The sequence below is a fragment of the Balaenoptera ricei genome, chromosome 2, assembly GCF_028023285.1.
Source record: "Balaenoptera ricei isolate mBalRic1 chromosome 2, mBalRic1.hap2, whole genome shotgun sequence".
In the NCBI taxonomy this organism is placed as follows: domain Eukaryota; kingdom Metazoa; phylum Chordata; class Mammalia; order Artiodactyla; family Balaenopteridae; genus Balaenoptera; species Balaenoptera ricei.
The window spans coordinates 163,234,050-163,256,581 of record NC_082640.1 but is presented as its reverse complement, the minus strand read 5'-3'; the positions used below and the strand labels follow the sequence as shown (position 1 = coordinate 163,256,581).

General features: G+C 52.4%; 1 protein-coding gene across 3 annotated transcripts in view; it reads right to left on the bottom strand.

The window, feature by feature from the left end:
* Positions 1-296: 296 nt before the first annotated feature.
* ADCK1 (aarF domain containing kinase 1) overlaps positions 297-22,532 on the bottom strand; it is a 107,426-nt gene continuing 85,190 nt past the window's right edge. For all 3 annotated transcript variants that reach the window (XM_059915801.1, XM_059915800.1, XM_059915802.1), the window contains exons 7-11: positions 22,275-22,391; positions 8,928-9,077; positions 7,495-7,692; positions 3,412-3,605; positions 297-1,934 (exon numbers count right to left, since the gene is read on the bottom strand). In XM_059915801.1, the coding sequence (XP_059771784.1) occupies positions 1,763-1,934; positions 3,412-3,605; positions 7,495-7,692; positions 8,928-9,077; positions 22,275-22,391 (831 nt within the window). In that variant the 3' untranslated portion in view covers positions 297-1,762. The remainder of the gene's footprint in view (positions 1,935-3,411; positions 3,606-7,494; positions 7,693-8,927; positions 9,078-22,274; positions 22,392-22,532) is intronic.

The following is a 22,532-nucleotide window of genomic DNA, read 5'->3' as shown; positions in this document are numbered from 1 at the left end:
GAGCTGATGAGACAAACCAATGATGTAACTTATTTACAAAGAACCTAGCATGTTCTCTCACACATGGAAGGCACTCAGTAAACACTGACCCCTCCTATTCTCAAACTGCTCTGTACCCCAAACTCTCCCAGCCTCTCAGCTCTCTCTGGATAACTGTTCTGGCAACATGCTGATGTTTTAGATCCCAAGGCAGCAGGAAGCCAACCATTAAACCAAAAGTGAAAAGCAAGTAACCATTACCTTGAACAAAAAGGACATTTATATTTACTTCAGTGGCTATAAAAGACACCATAAAATATAATATGCAGCGTGCATCCTCATGACTCATAACAGATCTTGCAAATTATTCTCTCAGGTCTCTGGGTGCATCCAACTGGTCACTAGGAACAATTAATTCTTTCAGGAAATAAAGGGATTGCGAATCATCTCTGGTCAGTGAAAAATCTGCTTGTTGTATTATGAATAAAGAGGACAGAAAATGAGACTTAAATTTAGATTTTTTTCTGCCCTCATGAATGCAGTGAAGTAAGATCGGAGAGATTCAAACACAATTACTCTCTGTGAGCCTGGGTGCTCAGTGAGGGCTAGGACCTGCCATATCTGGGGTCTTAGGGATCTGGAGACCACACAGACACAGGAGTTAGAGCAGGAGTTTGCGGGTGTCCCCAAAACAGGACCAGATGATCGAGTGGGGGGAGGGGCAGGCTGGCAACAGGCAATAAGGTAGAAGTAGAGTCCAGATAGGTGACAAAGAGGTTTCAGAGTGAAAGCCCAGCCACGATGACTGAACTTTAGACTACAGTCTCCAGGACTGGGGGTATCAAATGATGAATCCAAGGGCTAAGTCAGAAGCCAATTGGTAGAACAAGGCAGGTGCCAGGTCTCAGGGAATGAGGTGAGAAGCTGGGGGAACCAAAGTCAGAGGTTTCAGCTGAGCCTCTGAGTGCCTGGCCTTGGGCTTCCTAACAACTCCAACCAAGGTCTCAGTCTTAGAAAGTGAGAGAAACATACAAGAATCAGAAAGCTGCGGCACAGTGGAAGGGTGGAAGGATTTCAGGGACAAGAAGCCAAGCAGATCACAATGGCACACGGCACACGGCATCCAGATCCACTCCTACCTAGTGGCCAAAGTGGATTCACTCCCAACCTGGAATAAAAATCCCACTGACCAAGCTCTGCTCTGCAACCCTAAAGGGGTTTTTATTGAATCACAGTACATAAAACACCAAAGGGGTCACCACGACAGCAGTGAACTCACAGCTGCAACAGAGCCTGGCTCGGGTGCCAAGCCACCTGGCTAAGGTCGGCACCTCTGGGGAGTGACAGCGCAAGGAGAGGAGACTGCTCTCCAGTTCAGAGACCACACTCCCCTCCAGCAAAATCAAACTTCCTACAAGTTAAATGTGCCCTCAGTGAGATTCATGGTCCATCCTGATAACAGGAAGGGTTAACGGAAGTGGGGGGCATCCAACCCAATGGCCCACACGGGGAGTGGGAAAGCAGACTGCCGTGCCTTCTCCCTGGATACAGAGAGAAAGAAACCTATCACACGGCGCAGCTTGGGGGGGTCCCACGACAAGGGCTCCAAAGGAGAGGAATTTCAGAGGTGGAGCGTAACGGTGCCACGGACAGCGACCCTGGGGCTCCAGGCCACCAGCTGGCAGAAACGGGGCAAGTGGGTAGAGACATGATGGAAGAGCGAGGAGTGAAAAGCCCCCCTGGCCACCACAAGGTCACACCGGGAAGGGAAGAGCAAGTCCACTCAGTGTGGAGCAGGCAACAGCCAGCAGAGCAGGGCCAAGACCCAGCTGGCCAGCCTCAGCCCCTTCACACGCAGAACGAGTTCATGAAGGTTGATCTGCCATAAGCTGAAGGCCTCACTGAAAGAGATCTGGGTCCTTCTGAAGAATGAGTGGGTATTCTTCTTCTTGTGCCTGCAGGAGGGGCAGGAAGGAAGGAGAGAACAGGAGATAAAGAGGTAAGAAATACTCAGTATCATCAGAAAAATGGAAGATGGTGGCTTTGCCAACTCACCAGCCCCCTGCCCCAGTGGACAACTCCTGGTTACGGATCAGACCACGGCCCACTCAGGGACCAGAGGAACTCAGCTATTCCAAAGGCATTTCCCAGGTAAGCGGGGTCAGCAAAAGCAGTTGTTTCACAGCGCATCAAAGGTCTAGTGGACCCAGTGGGTAGCACGTTCCAATGTTTCCCTTTTTCCAAAAGTATAGTTAATATTTATCAAATCAGAATCCCCCAAACCCTAATGTAAAAGCTTTCCCAAACTTTCTGAGGGTAAGAATCACCTGGAAACCTAATCAAGGTAGTCCTGGGAAGCTGGGGCCACTGTGGATTCAGCCCAGCTCGATCTCTTCTGCACCAACAAAAGGACATGATGAAAATTGGTGTTTATGATGACCACCTATTCAAGACTTGTTTCCTTGTTTTTTGGCTGTGCCGTGTGGCTTGCGGGATCTTAGTTCCCTGACAAGAGATTGAACCTGGGCCCCGGCAGTGAAAGCATACAGTCCTAACCACTGGACCGCCCGGGAACTCCCGAGACTGTTTCCTGAACCTCAGAGGAAGAATAAATCATGTTCGGCCCTTTGTGTATACAGTCTATTTTCCTGTAATCTAACTCAGTATTTGATAGTGGGTGCATGATGTATGTGGTCAACACTCCCTTCGCCCATTTACCAGAACGACCCATTCACTGCCTAGAATGGACAGGCTCGGAGCTGACCACAGTCCAGGCCTGCCCTCTCAGGTGAGAACATTCAGCCAGAGCTAGGCCTTCCTGTGTATTTGCTACTGTCAGGTAGGACAGCCTAGAACCCTCTTTCCTCTGTCACTACCCCCCTGAGGAAGCACCCTTCCCTTCCTCGTCAACACCTCAAGGGTGCTGAGACATCTAAAAAGACCTGAGATTCCGAGATGGCCTGCTGGTGACACTCTCCTGAGTCACAGCCACACCTGCAGGGAAAAGAACACTGGCCTCACTGCCTGCCCAACGCTGGGGACACAGTCCCGGGACCAGCTAGAGATGGGATGCGAACCCGGGCATCCCGATCCCAAGTCCGGGGGACGCTTGAACGGGACTGAGACTTTCCAAAAACACTGTAAACTTTACTAAGGGTAAGAATCACCTGGAAAGCTTGCCCGGGAGGGTGAGGTCCTAGAATCCACAATTTTAACAAGTAGAGGCGGCTCTCTGGACCACCTTAAAACACAGCCCCGAGGCATCAGCCAGGTCACTGGAGCTGTTTTCTGCCCCTAACTTCCTGCAGGGAGAGCTGGAGATTGGGGAGCTCAGGCACGGCCCTGGGGACTGGTGGGAAAAACTGGAGGTGTGCAGACCGCTGGGGCTGGTCGGGGAGCTAGAGGGGAGGAGCGGCGAGAGCCCATACTCACGCGGCCAGGGCCTTGATGCAGCAACGTGACATGTTGAGGAAGGAGCTGGCGCTGGCGCGGGTGCCCAGGGCGGCCTCGATGCCCCGCAGCAGGTCGTTGGTCTTGAAGATGAGCAGCATCTGACGCGGCACGAGGTTGAGGAGGTGGCTGATCTGGGGGAGGTAGTTGGCCGCATTGTTGCGGATCTCTGAGTCCTGAAGCAGAGACAGGAAGACAAACAGACGGCTGGCATGGGAAGTGGGGCCCCGGGTGGCGGGTGGTCCGGGCAGCCTGTGACCTGAGGGGCTGCAAGGAAGCTCCGAGAGGGAGCGTCTAGCACAGCTGCCTCAGCAGCCCTGAGAATCCTCCCCAGAGGGAAGCCCAGCCCCAGGGGCTTTGTAGCCGGACAAACCTGGATGGGACATGTCACCCAACTTCTAGCCAAGCACCGGACGCAGTACAGGAGCCAGGAGCCAGGCCGCATTTCTGCCGCCTCTGCCATCCTAGCTCCCGGCAGCCGAGGTCACCCATACCCCGCCCCCAAGCCCCCAAGCCCACACTGACTGGGGCAGGAAGTCTACCTCCCCACCAACCATTTGATGAGTCCAGCCTCTCAGCCCGGGGTCCACCCTTGTGTGGTTTTCTAAGGCTTCTTCGCTGGCCACCGATTTCAGGCCAGGCCTGGAAGGAGCCTTGGGATCTGGTGCTTCTGAGTCGTGTCCCCCCATCCCTCCAGCCAAGCCCAGGCTGGTGCAGTTGAGAGGTCTGAGCTGCTGACCCCAAACCCAAATCCAAAGTCCTGGCCCATACCCTGCCTGGCCCAGCGCCCCACCAGACCTGCCCGCCTGGCCACCGCTTATCACTGTCCTCCAGGCTGGAGCCAGCGTCAGCCCGCCCATGGCCCGAGGTCCTCCTATCCCCAGAGCAGGATTCAGGGCTAGCCCTTGCCCCATCCTGGTGGGTAAGTTTGGGGTCTGGCTTCCCAGCCTTCCCCGTCCCTGAGCTCTGCATGGTTCTGGGCAGATAAACTGCCTCTAGCCAGAGTCCTGAGTATAGAGTGAGGCTCTGATCCCTTCCCAGTCTCCAGAGAAACAGTGATGGTGACAAGGACGACAACGGTCCACACGTACGGAGCATCACTAAGTAAGCCGGGCACTGCGACAGTGCTTGCACGTGTTAACTCATCTCATCGCACGGCAACCCCGGTAGGCGAGCGTGTACCCCCAGGGGAGGGGAGGAAACTGAGGCACTGAGAAGTTAAGTAACCTCCCCAAGGTCCACAGCTAGTAAGAGGTGAGTCAGAAGTCAAACCCAGGCCGTGCAGCTCCCAAGCCCGCACCCTCACCACTACACTGCCTGTCATCTCACAGAGGACTGTGTGACCCAGTGTCCTCCCCAAAAAACTGGGCATGTTAACACCGTCTGTGCCCACCTCCCAGCAGAACCCAGAGGGTCATCAGGGATAAGGTACGGGGAGGCGCGTGGGACACGTCAAAGTCACCCCAAAGGGCCCAGCAATGCTGCCAAGCGCTTCACCCCGCCCAGCCGCTTTCTGCAGCAGGAGCAGAACTCTCGGCTCTTTCAGCAACACGCGTGCACCGCTGACAACTGAGCCGCTGTGAAACCTGAAATGTCCCCCAGGCAGGAGCTATCAGACTGGAACATCTCAACACGAGCCAGACACCAAGAGGCTGTCTGCCTCCCCGCCACCTCCCGCACAGCTGCAGGTCGCCCTGCTTGCGGGGGCTAAGGCCAGATCAAGGTCCCGCTCACCAGACCCCCTCTCAGCCCAAACGGAAGCCCCTGTGTCCACCCAGGCTACCCCGATGGGCTCTTTCTCAGAACAGCACAGCCTTCAAGCTTGGAACCTGCTGGATGTCTACCCGACTGCAAAAATAAAACTCTAACTTAGTTAATAAAAACAGGTATCATTCACTGAGAACCTACTGTGTGCCACGCAATCTTGTCCGTCCCTGTGGCTTTAACACCATCTATACGCTGAGGACTCCCAAACTTGTATGTCTCGAGGCTGGATCTCTGAGCACCAGGCTTAACTGCCCACAACACCTCTATCTGAATGCTCACGAGAACTACTGACCCTCCCACCCCAAACATGTCCTTCCCCAAGTCTTCCTATGTCAGGAAGTGGTGCCCCCTCCACCCCATAACTCACCTCAAAAAGCTACGATGCAACTCTGACTCTCCCCTTTTCCTCCCCTCACGTCCAAGCCGACAGAAAGGCCTCTCACTCTTATGTCCAAAATACACCTCGGCTCCATCTGCTTCTCTCCACCTCCATTAGCGTAGTCTGAGCCCCATCATCTTTCCACCTGGAGTCCTGCCCCACTGCTCATCTTGCCCCACTCCAGAGAAACACTTAACATAGCGAGTCTGAGCACATCCTTCTGTTCAAAACCTGTCAAAGGCTCTGCTTTGTCCTGAGAATGAATCTGAAATTCTCCCTGTGTGATGCTCTCCCAGCTCAGCCATCCAAACGCTTCTCAGTCCACCATCCTCCTCACACACTCCAGACCACCCAACCCTGCCCCCTTAATGCATCGCGTGCCCTCTGCCTGCAGTGCTTTCTCCAAGCCCTTCCTGTGGCTGGTGCCTTTCTTGTCCTTCGGGCCTCAGCTTACATGTCAACTCCCCAGAGCGACCTCCTCTACAGCATCCCCCCATCACCCATCATCACGGCACCCTGCTTATTTCCCGCCCCACCCCCCAGCACCTCTAACCTGCAATTATTCCATTTACCTGTTTATTCACTTGTTTACTGTCTGTCTTCCTCTACAAGTGCAAATTACATGGAAGTCCTGTCTGTCTGCTCGTCACTGGATCCACAGGCACCCAGTCCAGGGTCCAGCAAAAACAAATGTTTATTCAATGAACAAATTTCAGAAACTATGAGGAGGCATTTTACACGCATTATCAATAAAGCAGAAATTATCATCTCTATTCAACAAATGAAGGAGATTGTTTTTCTTCTCCTGAGATGATGAGCTGAAAGCTGTGTAAGCCTGGGGTAAAACTGGTGGTCATCTTTGCCACCAAGTTTGCTGGGGAATGATGTCAACTTGGAGGAAAGCAGAGCCAAGAGATGGCAAGAGGTGGTTGGTGGTTTGGTGACATCGCTGGAGACTCTGGACCCAGCCATTCCTACAGCCCCCACCACAAGGCAGCTCGCAAGGGGGGACTCTGAGGCTCAGAGAGGTGACTAGAACCATCCAAGGTCAGGCCACCAGAAGCAGGTGCTGGAACCAGAGCCCAGGTCTTTCTACTGCGCAAGCAGGACCCTGTCCCTTGTGGTGAGCATAAGCCCCTCTCCACATGGACAAGGGCGAGTCTGCAAAGGTCTGCAAACTGACAGACTGGGAAGACAGAAGGCAATTCCATGAGGGATTAAGAAGCCTGGGAGGCAGCTCTCCCTGAGCCAGGAAGAATGAGCTACCCGGTAAGTCCCTACTGGAGGGGCAGAGGTGAGTACAAGTACAGGGAGAAGGTGTTCCTAGGATCAGTCTCAGCCCAGACTCCAGATCCAATGGAGGAATGAGCTACAAACAAGACCAAAAGAGCTGTTTCACTAAAAACTCCACAGGAATGAAGGGACAAGCAGCCCTTGGGTACGGCATGAGGAGTGAAGCCTCCTGCCCAGGAGGGTGCCCTAGAGCAACCCCACGATGGGAGATGGTGCCCAGCAGGAGACAGTGGGTGGTGCCAGACGTATTTACCAGACAGTCCCTGGGGATTCCCAGAAGTCCTGGGGGAGAACTTGGTGGAAGCCTGAAATCTTAGGAGAGCAGGTTGTAGTGAAAGTCACAGAGCCTGGATTATACAGTTAACGTGACCTACTTATATTCCAGGTTGATAAGGCCAGGAGGGACACAGTGGGACACCGTCCCCTTTCCCGCCGTCCATCCAGGCACACTCTTTCTCCCTCCCTCCCTCCCTTCTAATCCAGTACATCTCTAATTCTGCCCCCTACTCCATCCCCACAGCCCACCAGTATAGAACCCCAGACCCTGGGTTGGCAGGGCTCCAAAGGCCATCCCTGGCCCTGGCCCTTGCATCCGGGACAGGGCAGGACCAGGGTGGGGCACCCACCTCAGTGGCAGTGACTGGAGTTTGGCCAATGCCCCTGTTGACTGAGTCCCACGACCGGGCTGTCAGCATGCAGGTGAACAAGGGGTAGAGGTCCCCGGCTCCCAGGCGCTGGCTGTACTTCTTCACGCTCTTCATGTCGGTCCAGATCAGCGACTGCCAGAGGTGGCAGTAATCCAGGCGGAACTCCTCCGTGAGCACCTACAGCGGGGGCAGCATGGCAGGACCTGGGCCCCCTCTCCCCATGGAAGACCTAGTCCCTGGCTGGTGTGACCACTGCAAAGGGGAGCGGAGGGAGACCACAGCTCCTGCACAATGCCTGCTCCTCTCCCACAGTCAGCCATCTTTGAAGGTCCAAGTACAAAGCCACTATTTGGCCAGCCTTGGTCCTGAGTGGCAGAGGCTACCAACAGCCCACCAAAATCTATATTCCCCTCTTCCTCCCAAGTACAGTCTAAGATCCCCGCCTCCCTCCTAGTTAGACGGAGCCCTCTGCCTGAGCTCTGACCAATGGAATGTGGCAGAAGCTCCACTTCCAGGCCTGGTCCATGAAGACTTTCCCATGCATGCTCCTCTGAGCTCTTCCCCTGCTGCTGGTGGGTGGCGAGACCCCCAAGGAGACCTGGGAGCAACAGCCTCGGTCAGCCCCTGCTTTCAGGCTCCTCCACGCACCCCAGACTGGTGTGTGAGCAGGCAATTAGACATCTGTTGTGTTTAGGCCATCGTTCACTTGGGGGCTGTGTCTACCCTAAACTAACATGCCCAACATCACTGAGCCTTTCAAAGGAAGCCCAGATTTGGGGATGTGGGATCAGGGCTCTGAGGGGAGGAGCAGGAGACCATCGGGGAAACCTCCCCAGGACCACCTGCCTCATGGAATCAAGACAGGACCTGGGTCCTGGGATTGACATTGAACTTCTCAACTTCCAGGCAGGAACACGTGGCTCGCTGGAACCAGCTCTGTGTCCCAAGTTCCAGAGGATAGTCAGGACCATCCAACCCCTATCAGTTCCCTGCGCCCTTTCCCATTACATATGACCTCCTCACTGGGGCTGAGTTACCCTTCCCCCTGAAGTCCAGCTCATGTAAGGGCAGCTCACCTCCCAGGGTCTGGCTGGCCTGGGCTTCCCTGGGAAAAAGGTTTTTTTTGCAGCTGACAAAGTCCACTCACACATCCAGGCACAATCTCATCTACCCCTCACAGCTGCCTCTAAAGGAGGTGTTATCATTCTCACTCTATTAGGAGGAAGCTGACGCTCCAAGAGCTTGGAGAGCTCATATGACCTTGACTTCCACAAAATAACAGCTCTAGGGGTAGGGCTGGGCCCTCTTCAGCTACCTTGCTATCTGCTTCCCATTTCTGTGGCCAATAGGGGAGTTCAGCGGGCTCTGAGCCCAGGCAGGACCAGACCCTGGAGGGGAAAGGGCTCTCCTACCTGGTAAAGCCCATGGTCCAACAGGACGATCTCCGCCTTTCCTGTGCCCGGGCACTTCCTCACCAGCACATTGCCTGGGTGAGGGTCACAGTGCACGAAGCCGTTGACAAAGATCATCTCACTGTACATCTTGCCCAGGTGGCGTGAGATCTGAAAGAGAAGGGAGGTGGGTGGGAGTTGCACCTCATTACCACATGCCTCAGACATTTCTACTCTGGCCCCTCAACCTGGCCACTCTCAAGAGGAAGGCCTGAGCAATCACGGTGGAAGGGATGGCTTGAGATTGCATAGTTCTTGATAGAAGCTGAACGCTCATCCAGCTTTTCCTAACTTCAGCTGCACATTAGATTCAGCTGGAACTCAGAAATGTTAGGGGTGGTACCCAGGCATCAGTATTTTTTTAAGTGCCCAAGGTGATTTTAATGGATGGCAAGGTAGGAGAACCGCTGCTTCTAGGTTTTCTGAAGGCTGTAACACCCACCTCCCACACCTGCCCCTCCACTCTTCCCTGGTTTTTCTCTTCTATCAGTCCCTCTTCATTTTTTCCCCCAAAGCTGAATATGGGTTGGAAAGCTGGGTGGGGGTAGGGATCACTCTACCTGCCCCTTTTCCAAAGAACAAGGCCAGGGGGCTGAGGATCAGGAATAGATGACCCCATCACCCTCTGGGGCTGCCCCAGCAGCTCCAGGCCAGTCCCAGGAGGACCCAGAATCACAAGCCCTTCTCCCCTCTCCCTTCAGGCCCCTTTCCCTACTCCCCTCCCTGCCAGAGCCCAATGCTAATCTGATTTATGATGTCTGCATAGAAGAAATGACACTGGAGAGGCCGTTTAAATCATCCTGTCACTGCTGCTCTCCCTGCCGAGGCAGCCTCCTTATCTCTACTCCCTTTTTATTAAAGCTAAAAGCCTCTTCCCAACTAGGGAACAGCTGCTGAACAGAGCCAGATCCGGACCCACAGATGGTCTGCTGATGGGTTTCCACGGGACAAAGAGATGCTTAACCCAGGAAGCTGACGCCCTAGGACACACACTGCCCTTGGCATCCCTCAGCCTCAGCTAGACCCCATGGTCACTAACAAACATATCCCAGCTAGAGGAGAGGAGCTGGGGCCCGTGGGATGGGGAACATAGGATTAGGGTCTTAAGATAAAGACTCAAGTCCTTTCCTTGGTTTACAAAGTCCTGTACAACCAGGCCCAGCCTCCCTCCCTGGTCTCATCTTGTACCACACTGACATTCCAGCCATTATTTGTTCTCTTCCTCTTCTCTAATAGTCTCTGTGCCTTCCTACCTCAGGGCCTTTGCACATGATATTCCAGGAACATTGCTTCATCTCCCCTTCACCTGGTTCACTCCTCTCTTCCTTTCTACCCCAACTGAGCATCACCTCCCTGGGGAAGCCTTCCCTGACCTCCTAGACTAAGTGATGTTCTCCTGCCATACACCCTCACACTTTTCTATCACTAGCACACTTTTTGTACTATTATTTGATTAACAACCACCTAGCCCGCTATCATAAGCTCCTATATGATGGCAGGAACTGGCTCTATTTTGTTAAACAGCTTCATTGAGGCCTAAGTTACATATCATAGACTGGTTTTATTATTCATCCCCTTGCCTGTAACAGGACAAACATGTGAGTATAGGACTCTGCCTTCAACATGAGTGAGACCCTTGTCTCTCCACGTTTTTCTGGGATGCTGAGGTGCCGGCCTCTGATGCTTATCCTAACCCCATTAGTCTCCTCTGAATCCCAATCAATGATAATTGGCCTCCAAATAAATCATCAAGAATAAGTCTACTTTAGTAACAGTAGTTGTCATCCTTATTAAAAGCCCTAAAAGTAAGTACAATCATGATCCCCATTTTGCAGATTAGGAACTGAGACTCGTCGAGGTTTAATGTACCCAGAGCTAACTGGCTGGAAAGAGGTGGAGACAGAATTCAAACCAGGTGTGACCCACAGCCTTCCAGTAACCACTATTCTATACTGGCTCATGCCGACTTCTGCACTTCTCAATTGAACTTTGTGACCTTAAAGAAGTTAGTCATACTCTCAACTTCAGCAAAATGGAAATAATAATAGTGCCACTCTCACGGGCTACTGTCAGGTAAATAAGAGTATCATTGGGACTCGGGACCTAGTAACCTCTCCTAGGTGCTCCTGATTCCTCATAACATTCCTGGGAGGGCGGCAGACTAGGTTTCATTGTACCTTTTTAAGAAATGATGAAATCAGGGTTAAAGAGGCTATCCAAAGTCCTGACACTTAAGACTGTCGCCCTGTGCCCTGCTACCACACGCTCCTGACATTTTTCTTGGGGGAAAGGAATGCCCAGTACTCAGTGTCTGTGGGCATCAAGAACGGAACTTTACCCTGTGTCAAGTTCCCAGACTCAGGCTGAGATGTTGGGTGCCCCAGGGCCACCATTTTCTGTTTCCTGGGAGAGGGGGCCCGGCCAGAGCTGGTCCTGGATGAGCCAGCAGGTCCCCACCTCGGGACCACTGAGAACCCCTCCTGTTAGGCTCTTTGGAGCTCTACGGAGACGAGCTCTGAAAGGCCATATTTGCCAAACCCATTGCATTTATTAAGTAATAATTCATTTTTATTTGTCAAGGACGCCTATAAGGTCCGATCAGGGCTCCTGATCAGCCCAAGATAAGCAGGGCAGCCAGACAGAGCTGACAGAATTCCAGCCAAAAGCAGAGCAATGACATTTCATTTAGTCTGGGCAGACCTGTCATGGGGAGATGTATGACCTCCCTTAAGCTTTCTGAAATATTGCTAGTCACTGCGGGCCCCCTGTTACTACATTGAAAGGTGGCCCCTAGGGCTCCGGGGACTCAGGCTGGGGGAGCCTTGGCCCATGAGGAGCGAGCGGCTGCTATAGGAGGAGGAGAAGAGGCTGCCAACTGCGGCCCATATACACGCAGGCAAAGCCACCAGAGCAGCCCTCCTCTTCCAATGGCCCCTACCTGGGTGTCTTTCCTTCTACGGGCTGTTCCTGATGTTCATTTTAACCAGATCTCACCGGGATAGGCAAGTGTGGAAAGCAGAAACAGGAGGGAGGACCAGCCTATGTCACTGGCTTCACTGTGGGGCCCTGTTGGCACTGCCACTGTGGGCATGGGTGACCTGGGGGACAAGTCACCTCCCTTCTCAATCTGGGTCTAAGTTCCCTGAGCTGTTCGGTGAGCCTAGCCCCACCTACTCTATTTCCTCACAGAGCTACCTCGAGATTCAAGGTCAAAATGTGATTGCTTGTGGGAAGGCACTTTATCTGCTACACTCTACGACACAAATGTGCTTGTTTGCTTTCTGTCATGTGGTAGCTTACTTTAAACCTGGAAAAAAATATACCCACTATCACCATCAAAGAGTAATTTTCGAAAAGTTAAAAACTTGACTTTCACACAAATATAGAATGAACACATGTCAAACACTGTGTATGTAACTCATCAGTAAAGGAGCAAGTAAGAAAGTAGAGCTGGTTCAAAGAGAATTTTGAGGGACTGGGTATTTATGGGTATTTAAACAGGAATAAGAGACTAAGATTCTGAGATTAGATACAAAACTGGTTACTGGCCTACTGGGCAATAAGGAAATCATAACCTTCTGGGTTATCTTTTCTAGTAGGGAGAAATTATTTGCATCTCTACTGGATAAGATCCACAGGTTGACATATGACTTCAGTCTGAGCCCTTAATTAATTGTCAATAGCAAAGTCAAACAAAAGTACATTCCCTTAGATATGAAAAACTCCTCAGGTAGGCTGCTTGAACAATGCCCAAGAATGACTTTGAAAGGACAAACCGCACACTCCTTTTTCTGAATTTTAGGTAATTTTTCTTAACATCTATCAGAGTTGCAGTAAATAGTCTCTGAGAACCAATTTGCCCAGAGAAAGGCAGCCAGCCCCTTCCTACTCACAGAGGCACTGAGAGTCCCAGGAGAAACCTAAGGCCATCACTGGGCACAAAACCCTCTCTCCACCCCTTCCATATACTTAGCTATGTCTCCTCCTCAAGAACAGACAATTGTAAATAAGGCTGCAATGAATATGGGAGTTCAGGTATCCTTTTAATATTGATTTCGTTTCCTTCGGACGTATACCCAGAAGTGGAAATGCTGGATCATATGGTAGGTCTATTTTCAGTGTTTTAAGGAACCTCCGTACTGTTCTCCATAGTGGCTGTATCAATTTACATTCCCACCAACAGCGCACAGGGGTTCCCTTTTCTCCACACCCTCACCAACACCGTTATCTCTTGTCCTCTTGATGACAGCCATTCTAACAGGTGTGAGGTGATCTCTCACTGTGGTTTTTATTTGAATTTCCCTGACAATTAGTGATGTCGAGCACCTTTTCATGTGCCCCTTGGCCATCTGTATACCTTCTTGGGAGAAATGTCGGTTCAGTTCCTCTAAGGCTGCCCCTTGCCCTGTTAACGGCAGCATCTGCATAAGGAAAGCAATCCCACCTTTTCAGAATGGTAACAGCTAACGCTCTGTGCCACGCACCATTCCAGGTACGTTACGTGGACTCACAGCCACCTCTGCAGTAGACAGGTGAGGGAAGCGAGATACAAAAGGAGGAGGAAGCTTGGTCACCTGGCCAGCAGTTAGTGAAACCGGGATCCAAACCCAGGTGGCCTGACTCCAGGGAACAAGCTCTCAATCACCAGCCCCTCCTGCCTCTCCACTCACTGGGAAGCTCCTTCCTGGTGGCAGGAGCTGCACCAAAACCCTCTGCAGGTCCCCACGGCAACCAAGAAAGCATTCCGTTTGGAGAAGAGAGTCGCAGTGGGAAATCCAGAGCTGTTTGTCTAACCAAAAATACACTGTTAACTAAAGCCATACCACAGCTCTTTTCAGAAAAAAAAAAAAAAAAAAATCAGTGACAAGTCTTTAATTGTTCCATGTAAAAAGAATGTGCCGCTCACGTAAGTGATTTCCATAATTACGCAATGCCTTTATGTTCTAACAGTAGGCAGGGGAAAACCCAGGAATCTATAAAAAGTCTGAGTAAAGAATTAATTTAGTAAATAATATTTAAATCAAAGAGTTATTTTTGGATTTTTCTCAAAACTTGAATTGGCTGAAGGTACTTTAATTATCCTATAATTGCATGGATGAATTTATTCCCACCCCCAAGGGAAAGTCTATTAATGTTCTTGGGGGGTGTCAAGGAAGCAAGGTCCAGATCTCTGAAAGAAACAGGAGGATGGTGTTGCAGGGTATTAATAATCACACAAGTAGCCCGATATTAAGTATAAGGAGGTTAATAATTCAAGCTCTCTTTGCCCCTCCCCTGGAGTCCACCCAGGCTTCTAGAGGCAGAACCACAGCCCCAAGGACCAGACCGGACCACTGCCTAGAGCGTTTTACTCTCCAGCCCACCCCACCCCCAGGAACCACCCCTGGGATGTATAAGCCTCAGGTCCCTCGCTGCTGCCCATTCACAGAGCGGGTCAATCTTGGACCAGCAAACGCTGAGATGAAGTCCCTGAGTGTGAAGGCAGTGGGAACTTCTTCAGCCACACGTGGTGTTGGGTGCGGTAATGAGGAAGAAAGAGGAGCCGGGTTAATTACAGGAACCTGGGGGAGTTTCTCTAATCTCGGAGCCTCTAGGAGCTTGGTGAAAGCTTCTCTAGATTCGGCTTGAACCGGGACAGCACCTGAGAGCCAGGGCATGGGGTATCCACAGGCCTATAAGGGCTCCTCAGGGCTCCTGGCCAGTGAGGCTCAAAGGGTCACAGCTACCAGAGTGGCGGGGAGTGGATCCCAGGGGCCACGACTACTGGAAGACACACGTGTTGATCTCTGACATCCCTGCCTCGGGCAGCAACTCGCTCCAAAGAAATACGTCCACATATCCGTCCACCTTTCCTGGGTGAGGATAAAGAAAATGAGCAAAGGGTTTCTTCCCTACATTTCCCCCTTCTTCTGGCTAATATTTTACTGCCAGCACCACAGAGGGAGCCGGGGGTTAGAATTCCAGCAAAACAGCCTGTGATGAGCATGGACTGTGGGCACTGCACCAGCTGCTTCATGTTTCAATCATCAAACAATACAATACTTTTTTTTTTTTTTTTTGGCCACACCACACAGCATGCGGGATCTTAGTTTCCCAACCAGGGATCAAACCCGTGCCTCCTGCGGTGGAAGCGTGGAATCTTAACCACTGGACCGCCAGGGAAGTCCCTGATCCTCTCTTGTATCCACTTTACAGCAGGAACCTGGGCCTTCCCAAGGGTGATTAGCTCCACCGAGGCGGCACAGCTCGCAAACAGCAGAGCCAGCAACAGAAGCCAGGAAGGCCAACTCCAAAGCGACGCTGTTCCCCACTCCTGACACACCTGCTGTTGGGGAAATAAGTCTCCAGGAACCCATCTGTGCACCTGGACCCCTCCAACATCCCCAAGCTTCTCAAGATTTGGTGTGAGAAGGTACGGAGGGTGGACGATGGGAGGAGGTGTTTTCATTCTAGTGATTTCAGTAACCCGGGGGTCTTTGTGCCCCTCTGGCTTCTCTTCCCTAGTCTTCTGAGCGCCTTCCAGCACCGAACCAGAGTGACCCGCCAGGTGGTGGGTGATGCTGAGCACAAAGCAAATGTCCTACACAATCCGAGCCGGTGTCGGGAGACAAGAGGAAACACTTGGGCAGCGTGGCTTTTAGAGATAGGAAAGGGGGTGCCCATTTGCTCAGTCAGTGACCACTGATCACCCCGGAGTCTACATACTCGTGGACAACAGAGGTAGGTGGACAGGAGAGGAGCAAGAAGATTCTTGGAGATTCTGTGGAGGAAGACATGCCTCTGTGACTAATAACCTCATGAATTATAAAGGACTTTTTTTTTGTTTTAACAGAACTTCACAGCCTGCAAAGCCACACAACGACCCTGTGAAGGAAGTATGGTTATCACTCCAACTGTACAGATGAGGAAACTCAGACTCGGAGTTTAAGTAACTTACCCAAGGGTACCTGGCCAATAAATGGCAGAGCTACACACAACCCCAGGTGGCCCGACTTTGAACCCTCTGCCCCTCCCATCATACACGCAGCCTCGGTGACGCCTGACCAGCCCACTTGTCCCACGCTCTGTTCACACCTCTCCTATGGCACTGACACGAGGGGCCTGCACCTAGTAGGTGCTCAAGAAGCGTCTGCTGAAAGACGCGTTTGAGATGCTTTCACTGCTTCTCCAGTGACACGGAGTAGAAAAACGACTGGAAAGAAGAAACATGGCAAGGGCGGCTGGCTACACATAGCAGATGGAACCCAGGCACTGACTGCATTCCCTCACCAGCCCCGCTAAAATGACTCTAAAAGCAACAAATAAGGCCGAGACCCCACTGCAACAGAGAGTAAAATGGCCAAAAACAGCACACAAAGAGATTAGCCAGGCTGTGTTTGCCAGAGGGGAGCAGACAGCTACTGAAAAATGGCTCAGCAGGCTAGACGACAGGGCACCCTAAGCCGACAGTGGGGGAACTTGATGTTTGCTGTCTCGGAGCCTAGAGAGGCCAGCAACTCGGGCCCTGGCACCTCCGATACATGGGTTGGGAGTCCAGAGCAAGAGCTAAACCTCCAGATCCCCTTCAGATCCTTACGGAAGACAAGATTTACTCTCTGGAGTGGTAAAAAGACAGGCTCTACAAGCCACACCACAGACCAGAGGGCCATCATGGGGACAGAGGACTCGGTCAAAGTCCACATAATGACCACTGCGGAGCACCCGGCCTTCTCTCCCCAGCAGGCTCCCGGGCCCCCGGGATGGACAGACTGGCGTCTCTTGCAAGCCCGACATCCCTGCACCCAACCCGTCCTTCACAGGCTGCAGATGCTGCCCACCAGGCCTCCAGTCCCTGTCTCACCCAACCCCAGCTCCGGACTTTGTCACCTTTCTCCCAGCTAATTTCACACAAATTCAATTGGGCCTCAGCCCATGTGGGGTCTTAAACACACACTCACTGAAATCCAATTAACCTTCGATAAAGGTCCTGCAATCAATAGTCGTCCTGTGGCTTAAGGAGGCTCCATTCAGCCCAGGAAAGCGTGCTCCTGCACGACCTTTATTCTTAATGAAATCAATGACAGTCACTGTCACCAGCTCTTAAAGTGACTGGCAAATATGATCACCAGGTCAGGCCCTCAATAATATGCTGCTTCTGGGCTCAGAGCACAGACAAACGAGGGCCCCTGCAGGCTGCTGGCTCCCCAGGCTCCGTGCTCCCTGGCCAGACAACACACCCGGGCAGGGCCTGGACGTGCAGAACAGTGGAGGTGAGGCTTGTGGGCTCACCTGGGGCAGCCAGGGACCCCCTGGTCTTGTGGCAGGTGGTTCCTGAACTCCAGTGAGTGCCTGAACCACCTGGAGGGTTTGTTAAAATGCAGATTCTTGCAACCCTTCCCACCCCAGATTCTGATAAGTAAGTTTGGGGTGGGGCCCAGGAATCCGCATTCAAGTCTTATCTCCAAGCAAGCCAAGAGTCGCTGTTCTGTAAAGTATCCAAGCAGGACAGACCCTTAGAGTCCAGCTAACCCAACGCCTTCGGTAAGAAAATTGAGGCCCAGAGGAGGGGAGTGATGTGTCCAAGGTCACACAGTGGGCCACTGGCAGAGATGGAGCTTGAACCCAGGTCTCTTGTCTCCTAAACTGGTGTTTCCCTACCTGAGTCTATGGGGAACTGGCCACTTGGACTGGTCTTCAGGTCCTCACATACTAGCCCAACTGGGCTGGGACGCTGCGGGGTGAGGAGGCCTCTTCAAAGTGGAGTGGGGATGACTAACAAGTGTTTGGAGGGGTCTAGAGCCCTCCGCACCCTCGGGAACAATTCCTTCTAGAGCCACTTCCTGCTGAGCCCCATCTTCCAGCTGAGTCAACAACTTGTAGCAGCCAAGATGCCACTAACTATCTTCTCCCCCAGGATTTGCGGTGCGATCTTTGCCCCTTGTCACTCCTATCTGTCCCCTGTATTTCCCTCCCCAAGCAACACTCACAGCCAGGCTGTCCTCAGGAGGGAGAGTCACTCCAGGGACAGGCCCACTCAGTCCCACAGTCCTAGACTGAGGTTTTAGAACCTCAGAATTTTTTTAGAAACTTTCAGTCATGTGGAGTCTTTCATGCTACACATACACACACACACACACACACACACACACACGCACACACATGCACACACACACACACACATGCACACACACACCACTAGTCTTCCATGAGGCCTGTGGCTTTGAGGTTGGTTGGTAAGAGCCATAACAGGTTAATTTCTGCACAGTAGGGCCTGTCCCTAGTCTCCCAACCTCACCGATGGTCAGCAACGGCACAGTAGAGCACGTGGCCCAGCGCCCACTGCCCAGCCTGAGGTTCCTGTGGAAGTATTTAATGACATCATTTCAGAATACTACCAAGGAGGCTCCCAGGTCATGCAAACCCTAGAAGCCAGGGGCAGGATATTAAGGAAATAAGGAATTAAGACAGTATGGTTATTATTGCAAGGACAGACCAACAGACCAATGGAAGAGAATAGAGCTTCCAGAAAAGACCCACAGCCAATTGAGGACAAAGATGCCAGGCCTAAATTACTATATGGTATGATGCCATTGACATGAAATTCAGTAAGGGAGAAGGTGATCTATGGTGACAGAAGTCAGAATAGCGGAAGCTCTGGTGGGGGTGAGGGTATCAACTGGGAGGGCGCAGGAGGGGGCCTGCCAGGGGGCTAGAAATGGTTTGTCCCTTTATCTGGCTGGTGAGTACATGGTATATCCATATGAAAACTCACTGAGGTGTACCATGAAGATCTGGGACCTCAAGTAAGTTACCTTCCCTCTCTGAGTCTCTGATTCTTCATCTGCAAAACAGAGAAAAGACCTCCCTCCTAAGTTTGTAATGCAGACCGGGCCTGGCACCTAGAGTCAGGCAGTCAGTAAACGTTAATGGTCAAAGGAGGTGACGGAGGAAAGGGCAGGGCCCAGTGATGATAATAATAATGAAAACAGCAACAACCATCAACTAGCTACCAGTTCAGAGTTCTAGCCACTCGCCAGGAGCTGTGCTAGGAGGGCTCATCTAGTCCTCACAACATCTCTAGAAAATGGAATAACGTTTGTAATATGAACTTGATGTAAGCTAGAGAGAGAAGGGCTGCATTTAGATGGTGCCCTGGGAGCTGGGCAAAACTTCTGTCAGTATTCCAACTCCTTCTTCGAGGAGTTACTGGCATGGCTGTCAACCAGGTGGCCCCAGGATCCACTGCAGCCCCAGGCAAATCCCTGGGAGGGAGACAGAGAAGGTGGAGGAGCAAGGACTTTGAAGTCATGCAGACCTGGGTTTGACTCCTGACTCTGCCCCTGCTAGCTGTGTGATGTTGGGCAAATTGTTTAACCTCTCTGAGCTTCACCTTTCTCATCTATAAATGGGGTTAACGATATATCCTTGGAGGACATCTGTAAGGAGTAGAGATTATATTTGTCACATGCTTGGTACATATAAGTTGCTTATAATAATTATTGCTATTGTTTTTCCCAAACTACTCTGATATCAGCCTGCCCGACTCTGTATGTCCACGGAAACAAAAACCAACACTCTACCCCAGCCCTGCCTCATAGAGGCCAATCCAGGGCATGAGACTGGCTTAATCTGTTTGCTAATTCATAGGATGTCCACCAAGGGTCTGCTCTGCGCAGAACGCTGGCCTTATCTGCAAAGCTGGTTCAAGAGGGTTGGAAGCAGGAGCAGATGAACCCAGGCCCTCAGATGGCATCACCCAGCCCCAGCTACCACCAGCCACCTCCAACCTCCTCCCAGGTACCTCACTCAGCCAAGAGCAAGCAACTACACCAGAGCACATCTTTGTCTGCACTTGTCTTTGAAAATCAAAGCTGCCTGATTAAATGCCATTACAGCCCTGGGTTCACTGGATCCAAAGAGATTAATGAATTTAGGGGTGCTGCTGGCATGAAAAGCCCACCGCAGCTGGCAGTAACTAAATGCCAGTAACCTGAGGCCCCTGGAGTCTTTCCTGATCAGCAGGCAGAGAGACCCTGCTCCCCTTTAAGACTGTTCAGGATAAACAAGAGGTGACCTCCCCTCCCCTCCTCTCTCCTCCCCTCCCTTCCCCTCCTCACTGGCGCCAAAGACTTTGTACTCAAGAGTCCTGGTGGACAAAGGACAAAGGATCCCTGGCTAGATGCAGGGACATACCCCCACCCCAACCAACAGAGGAAGAGATGGGCAAGCAGGTCTTACCACTCCCTCCTCTGCAGGAAGCTCTGCCCAGACACCCCCTAGCCAACAGTGAGGGAAACAGAGTCAGAAGCCCCAAGTTGTGCTACTGCCAGGTGACCTCGGGAAAGACATTTGCTATCTCTCTGAGCGTCCCCTGAATTGGAACAGTAGTTTTCTCATCCTCCCCCTGCCCCCAGCCCCCGAGCAGCAAATCTCTTCCAAAAGAGCCCAATAGGCAACTCAGGCGATGGCAGAGCTGCCCTGGGTGAAGCAGGGTAGGGAGTAGAGAGGCCCACCCAGCCTCCCCACCCATCCAGAGGCCCCTGAAGGGTTCTGGGAGCACTGTTCCCTAAGTCAGGGGACAATAGCTGTCCCCAGCATCCAAGGCCAGCTGTGGCTAAACATGCTCCTGGCAGCAGCTCCATACCCTCTGCTGCAGGCCCTCCTTTTACGAACTAAGAGGAGTACTGGAGTCAGAGAGACTTGGGTTTCAATCCTAGCTCTACTAGCTGTGTGACCTTGGGCAAGTTACCTTCCTTCTCTGAATCTCTGATTCCTCATCTGCAAAATGGAGACAATAAGACCTCCTTCCTGAGTTTATTATGGAGGAAAGGGCCTGGCACAGGGAGTCAGGCATTCAGCAAACATTAACCGTAAAAGGAGATAAAGGAGGAGGAAGGAAAGGCCAGAGCCCAAAGAAAAGAGTGAAAACAACAGTCCTGCTGCCATTTTGGAGTGCTCAGCATACACCAGGCACCGTTCTAAGCACTGTTGTGCACTAACTCTTGAGGTCCTCCCAACCTTCTTAGAAGTAAGGCTATCATCGTCCGCATTGCAGAGGCCACACAGGCACCCAAGGCCTGGGCTCACAATCTGCACACTCTCCTGCCGTTCCCACTGGCTCGTCTGCTGAGCCAAAGTATAGCTTTTTCCTCTGGGCCACCACTGGGACCCCAGGCTCATCTTCGTGTGCTGCCCGAGAGGGAGTAGCCAAGAGCATTCACTTCTACTGGGTCTGGTCCCTTTCCTTCCTTCCTTTCTCCCACCAGCCAGAATGGTCACGTCACTGCACTCCTCACCCTTCAGTGACTCCCCAGTACCTCGGGGTCATGCCCAAGGCCTTCACCATCTGCCTGCAGCCCTGCAAAACCTCACCACTCCTTTACCCTTCTTTGCAGTACCACCTCTGCGTCCCCAACTCCTCCACCCCGACACACACACACACACACACACACACACACACACACACACACACACCCCTGGCAAATTCCCGCTCATCCTGCTGGGGAAGCCGGCCTGGGGCAGAGGTGAGCACTTCTTCCTTGTGGCTCCCTGGGGACTGGCTCACCCCTCGTTGCGTTGCCTGAGAGATGGCTATAAGGATAGAGTTGTGTGTCTGACTCCAATGCTAGGCTGGGAACTCCTTGACAAAGGGAATTGTGTCTAGTTCCTCTCTGAACCCTCACACCTAGCACAGAGTAGGGACTAAAAAATGATGAACGCTGGTGGAAAAAGGACAACCCCATCCCTACCTGTGGGACCCCATGGTGACCAAGAAGAAGAAAATGGGGTACAGGTCCCAGCCCACCGGTCAGCTTTCTCTGAGGCCAATCAGGTGGCAGGCGGGAGACAGAAGCCCCTCTTTTTTTCACTCTAGGCCACTAGCTGGCTACTGCTGAGCCCCTTTGGCCTGATACCTGGAGATCTGGGGAGGGCAGGAAGAGGGAGGAGGTGCGTCCAGGGCCCGCAGGGCAGAGGATTAAGTCCCATGGATTTGCACCACTGTTCTTCAGTTTCTCTGCACTGCGGGGCTCAGATGGCACAAGAAGACAGATGGTAATCCCCTGTCCAGGCAGGAGCTGCTGGGGGGGGCAGGTGGGGCTCAGCACGTGCCCCACCCCGCTGCCTGCTGCCAACCCCAGCTCTAGGAGATGGGCAGAGAGCCGCCATAGAGGACCTGGAAGGCTGCTTTGTGCTCAGAGATGTTATAATTCTTCAGACAACAGGCCCCACTTCAAGGCCGTGAGACCTCACCCAGACACACCTGCCCTTACTAGGCAGCCCCGCCCAAGCCCGCGTCCCTCGCCAGCAGCCAAGCACCCTTGACCTTACCTCATTGACGTCAATCTTGTTCCTCTCCATGTAGTCTCTGTCGTTGACCTGCCCGCCGTCCACAAACTCCATCAGAAGGACCCGCTTGGTGGACAGCTCCCAGTAGATCTGGGGGACCTGGAACAGGAAAGGGCAGGTCAGAAGGAGGCAAGAGGCTGGAAGCTGCGGGCAAGGGCTGCAGACGGGCACATGAGCCAGACATCAGCACACGTTCCTCCCAGGAACAGAAGGGAAGCCCCACCCCCAGCAGGGATTGGT